Source organism: Chaetura pelagica, unplaced genomic scaffold (genome assembly GCF_000747805.2).
Source record: "Chaetura pelagica isolate M959 unplaced genomic scaffold, ChaPel_1.0 scaffold67, whole genome shotgun sequence".
Taxonomy (NCBI): domain Eukaryota; kingdom Metazoa; phylum Chordata; class Aves; order Apodiformes; family Apodidae; genus Chaetura; species Chaetura pelagica.
In genome coordinates this window covers 2,800,690-2,806,508 of record NW_009954107.1, presented here as the reverse complement: position 1 = coordinate 2,806,508, position 5,819 = coordinate 2,800,690, and the positions used below count along the sequence as shown (strand labels likewise).

Genomic DNA, 5,819 nt, shown 5'->3' with positions numbered 1-5,819 from the left:
CTGGTTGAGCATTGAGTACAAATAGGATGCATTAACATGCAGCATCAGGAGCTGCTTACTAAAGGATATTTTTGCAGGATCAAATCTTCATTTGTCCCCTAAGCAAATATGTCCATTTGTTAGTTTTGCTTTGCCTTAAAGGATTCTAGTAGGAGAATATGCAAAAAAAAAAAATAATTGTTGAATTCAAAATTTAACACGTTCCACAAAAAGAAAAGAAGATACAAAGAGACCTGAAGGCAAAGGAACTCTACAACACTAGGTTTTGACTGATTCACCAGTAAGGCTAACACTAATGTATCTTCAACCTTGTCCCTGTGTAAGAGAGTACTTTGGAATTTCACATCTTTGGAGAAGAACTATTAATTTGTACAATAAATAATCATGGGAATGTACAAAATAAGGAATAATTATTTACAGCATTGGTAAAACAAACACCACATTGGCTTAACTAAATATAACAGGAGATACATCCTTTCTTTAGCATCATGTCTGAAAACTAATAATGGCTTGTTCTGCTTAGATCTTTACTTACACAATTGCACAGTTCCCTTTCTTTGGATTATTTCTTCAGGCCACAGACCAGTGCCAATCTTCATCTGACAAAAAGATGCTGTTCCAGACTGTGAAAGACTCAAATTCATCCAGATCCTTGCTGTTGTGAAGGTGTTTCAGACTGTCAGAAATACAGCCTCATCTGAATCCTTGCCACTGTCTTCACTAGGCAAGCAACCACCCCCACTTGGGGACCTACAGCTTAAGTCCTCCACACCAGACTCCTGATCACTGTTAGCTGAGAGGTCAAGATCAGAACTTTTCAGGTTGTCTTGTGTCAAAATCAGGGCTGAATCTTCTTCATCCCCTTGTGAAGGGCTCCGGGATGGGAATGATTTCAGATCATTACTATACTCCTGGGGAGTGTTAGCTAAGCTGTTGTTGGAAGTAGAAAGCCCTAACTGTTTGCTTCGGTCTTGTTGCTTACTCTTCTTGACTTTATTATAATTTAATTGTGATTTCTGAAGATTCACCAATCTCTGAAATAAAGGAAACAGTATATATTACATGGACACATCTAGGGCCCAGTAATTCTCTTATGTGTCTTTGCCTCTAAAAAAACCCAAACAACAAAAAAAACAGAGTTCGGGGCCTAGCCCAACTGGCACCCTTTAAAACTGCCTATTTGCATTTCTGGAGTATAAGAAGTGCAAAATTTATCACAAACTAATGCTGAATTACAGCACCTTTCTGAGTTACAACTCCTGTGTTACAGAAGGATATACAGTTTCTTTCAGGGGACTCCTTGTGCGTCAACACAGGTGAAATTCAATCACTAAAGAAAAAAAAGTCCTCTGTTTTGTCTTAAGTGCAAAACATTCATAGGAATTTATGTGAGAACAAAGATAACAGCTGAACACCCTCATTTCGGAAAAGGACGCAGTGCGCAGGTGACTGTGTAGTGTAAGGGGTTGGGTTTCATTTACCATCAGTTAAGTCTGCTGCATCAAGAGCAAGTGTCCATTACCTCTCTTAAGACCTCAAGCTCTTCTTCCAGCTGCTGAGTTTCTTCCTTCACTGCCATCAGATAATCAGTTACTGACTGTCGAGGATGCAGCCCCTTTTCAAAGCGGTTGTACATACCACTCCAGAATCTGGAATTGATGGGAAAGTCAGCAATTTTCTCATTTGGCGAGGTGGCCTCAGAAGAGTTAAATACATAGTTGGGTTCTTTTCAGACACATGTCGTCCTAAGTGACCCATGAATGGATTATCCATCATTAGAGTGCATACCTGTAAGTTCACCTTGTATTTGTTAAGATTTATGGGTTTTCTGCATCGGTTCAGTCCTGAAGATGCAAGTCTGTGGACCTACACAGCTTGAACCAAATTCTGATACGCAACAGAATTGTTTGATTTAAATCACATGGCTGAGGATGGTTCACTGAAGGAAAATTTTTGCTGTATTATTTTATTCTTCTACACTATGAGCCTTAGAGCCATGGTACCTATAAAGCAACCAAGGTTTCATAATCCTACTTCCCAACCATCATTTAACTTCCCATGAAGTCAGCTTTGAAATTCTGTATGCTTTGTTCTGTCTGGGGCTGGGAGGGGGGCAAGATACAGCTATTTAACAGGGTGGTTTGTTTTTTTTTTTAATGGGAATTAAAAATCAGGAGTAAAAAACAGTAAAATATAAACTTGCCTATGGAAATTGCATGAAGCATATACACTGGCAAGTTCTCTTACTGGTCTGTGGAATGACTTGACAAACCCTTAGTTAAACAGCTGAGTTGATTTTTCAGTAGAAAAGGACTTGAACTGTAATCTGTAGCTTACTCTGCCACTCATCCTCCTGCTTCTGTCTTCCTGGAAATCCTGGCTACAGCCAGAGTACGTAACTAGTTCACCAGACAGGTTAAGTAACCCAGAGACTTGCCCTCAGCTGCAGCTGTCCAACCAAGTAGCTGACAGATATTTTTAGGAGCATGTGCATGCTCCTTGGTGGTTTATTACTCCTAACTCAGTAGTATACTATTTATCATCTGATAGCTCATGCTTGGAAATCCTTATGCACCCAAGTAATTCCATTAGAATCAACAAGATTACTCGTCTGATGGAGGATCTGCAGTATCAGCACTTCTTTTATAAATACTACTATCCTAAGAATACAATTAATTACTATTTTTAAATTGTTTTAAAATGGATGTGACCTGGAATAGTAGACATGAAAGAATTATGTTTCTGTCATTTACGATATTTATTGACTTTTTAACTAGAGCTTTTACCTGCAATTTGAAGACAAACTGATCAGTGTTACTTAAATTGCAGTTTTCATGAATTTCTAATAAAGTTCTCCTTACGTTTGTTAAGATTAATGGCACAATTAATTATTCAGGTCAAAATGTCAATGCTAACGTTTCTAAAATTATGTTATTTTGTTACATTTTGAGAAAAATCCTAAATATCAAGTAAAACTTCCTGTGGATACTTCAAGGTTTAACAACAACATGGGGAAGTCTGTTTTAGCAATGAGACCCTATGATCTCTTGAAATGTAGATTTTTATTTTTGACACCAGTTGATCCAAATATTCACCACAAAATCTTGAATGAAAGATGTTTAAGCAACTTAAATTTAGAATCCACAGATAGGAACAGAACTGACAGGGCCATTTCTCAGCAGAAGAAGTGAGTAATCACAAAATTAGGACACACAACTATCAATATAACTTTAATCTTAAGCTTCTTTTCAGACTAATACTCTGTTGTGGACTGGTGCAGAGGTGTTGACTGACTATGCACACACAAGGAAAGAACACATTGCATCTGAGACTGAATTTACTCTATAAGTTGCCTTACAGAATGAGAAATACTTAAATACCTAAAGAATCCTACAGTTCTTAGTAGCAAGTGATATTACCTACTTGTACAAGAAGTTGCATGGAGCTGTCTGCGGGCACAGGGTCCCTTGGGTTTGACTGTTTTCTGATCTATACAAAGGATTCAGGTAATCAGCACGATTTTTCCACAAGTAAGCCCACAGTGAGTAGGTTCGTTCTTGGATTCTGAAAAAAAACAACAACAACAAAATAAACAATGACACCATTAAGTCTCTGCTGCAATTAAGGTATAGCTAAAGCTTAGATGTGACATTCATGTGCTTTATACTACTTGTTTACAATCAGCTTTATAATTCCTTAACAGAAAGGCTTAAGTTATAAATAGAGAAAAAGAGAGATTCATATTCCTTTTCTGATCACTAAAGGCAAAATCCAACCCATTTCCCATAAAGCCAGAACAGCGGGAGAGATGGATTTCTTCACAAGACAGAGAGGATCTCTTCCATAAAATCAGTTGTGGTTTTTTTTGGTTTTTTTTTTTATCTGTATATCAGCAGGATCCCCACATTTACAAGCACTCCTACACCATTGAGCTGCAATTTCTCGTGCAGTTAGGTGTTGGGAGATGATGACCTGTGAAGGTTTTGATTTTAAAAGGACTGTGGCACTGAGGCTGCTCTGCATTTTAGCAGTGAAAGGGATCAAAGGCAGCAGAAGCAGGAACTCCTGTCTTCCTCTCATTACTGCTGCTGACACAATCCAGATGCATGGAAAAAGTGGTGGGTATCCTACCTGAGGAGCCAGGCCCCCAGGAAGCAGTTACAACCATCAGAACTGCAAGGAATTATATTATTGTCTCTCTTGGAGCCTGAGGGCAGGTAGATTGACCCATAATTGCTTAGGACCAAACAGCACACAGACAGTTTGCTGACTCAGTCCTAGGGAGAGCTTACAGGCAAAAAGGCTGTTCATAAGAAAGTATCTGAGAGGTCAGGACTAAAGCGTTCTGACATGAAATCTGAAGACAGGTTAAAACACAGAAGAGCTGTAACCCTTAAACTGAGAACTTAACCAGGGTTATCATCATCTTGTATTAAAGCTACAGTGACAGTTTGCCTTGTAAGTTGTTAATGCTGCAACATAGGTAGGGCCACATAGCTGAAGAGCTAATGCTCTTGTCAGTTTTCACTAATCCCTGTCATGCACTCCATGGATTACACTCCCAGAAGAGCATCATTGCAGAGGATCAACTTTTTTCAGTATTAATCTGTGTTGCGAGAAGACAATAGCCAAGTGTACACCACACCTTACAAAAGCACATGTAAGGGAGACTGGCAAATGTCTGAATCCTCAGTGCAACACCCAAAGACCCCACAGGTAAACATAAAGGCTTTCATACTTGAGCTCTCGTCTCTCCTTCTGGCTGTTACACAGGAAATTCCCAAACTGGCAAGAGTAGACATGATGCTGAATGTGGATAAGGAATCTCTCATTGAATTCAAAGGCACAAGGAAACTGTTCTGTTAACTGCCAAACACACTCAATGAACTGGTCGATAACAGGGGATATCTCCTTCGGATCTCCATCTAAATTGCCATACCTGAAACAAGCCAAGATATATACAATTATGACACAAAATTCTCCAGGAAAACTGAATTAACACTAATGAAAACAAACCCCTCACTTTGAGTGTGCAAGTTACATCATAGGCATTCATTTCTAAAAATCTCAACTACTAGTATATTTTTTTACTTACAAAAATAATACAAGATCCATGGAGTAAAATGAAGGCAGAATTTATCAGATACAAAGAAAAAACATTTACACTTTTTGCCTCACAGCTACTAACAGCAGGCTGCTGCTTAGCCATGTTTTAATGCTATTAATATAAGGTTATACCACAGTAGTATGTCATCATAAGAATGACTAAAATGACTTAATGACAAAAACATCTCTTAGACAGTTGTTCAATGGCCAACTATTCCCAAAACTGGAAAAATGAGCAGGAAAGCAACAGAATAACCGTGGCAGAGAAGAGTTTAAAGCTGCCCTCTTTTGGTGAAATTTTGAAAAAGTGGGAGATGTTTACATGCTACTCTATCTGTCCAGTGAACATCAGACTTTAAAAACATCTTTTGGAACCACTTGCAATGAGGGCCCTTGAAGAACAGGAGCCAGAAAATATAAAACACATAGAAGTATAAAATAATTCAGAAATGCCCCTAATGGGAAGAATTATTTTCAATTTATTATTCTGTTTGTCTAGTGTATACCTTGTATGTGTGTGTGTATCTTGTGTATGTATATTCCAACAGAGTGGAATTCCATAAACAACTAAAATGGAAACCTCTTAATTTTACTATTTATTATATCTCAGAGTACTGCAAACCAAACCTGTAAGTGGTGATTACTTTTCAGAGTATCTTTCATCATTGATAATAATAGATATCTGATGGTATCATATTAAATGTAATTCCTGC

The 5,819-nt window shown here is 38.0% G+C and overlaps 1 protein-coding gene across 1 annotated transcript in view; it reads right to left on the bottom strand.

Moving 5' to 3' along the window:
• Positions 1-671: 671 nt before the first annotated feature.
• Positions 672-5,819, bottom strand: part of MTMR7 (myotubularin related protein 7) — a 29,573-nt gene continuing 24,425 nt past the window's right edge. Inside the window, exons 11-14 of the mRNA XM_010002512.1 lie at positions 4,739-4,939; positions 3,424-3,564; positions 1,523-1,649; positions 672-1,034 (exon numbers count right to left, since the gene is read on the bottom strand). Coding sequence (XP_010000814.1) covers positions 672-1,034; positions 1,523-1,649; positions 3,424-3,564; positions 4,739-4,939 — 832 coding nt within the window. The remainder of the gene's footprint in view (positions 1,035-1,522; positions 1,650-3,423; positions 3,565-4,738; positions 4,940-5,819) is intronic.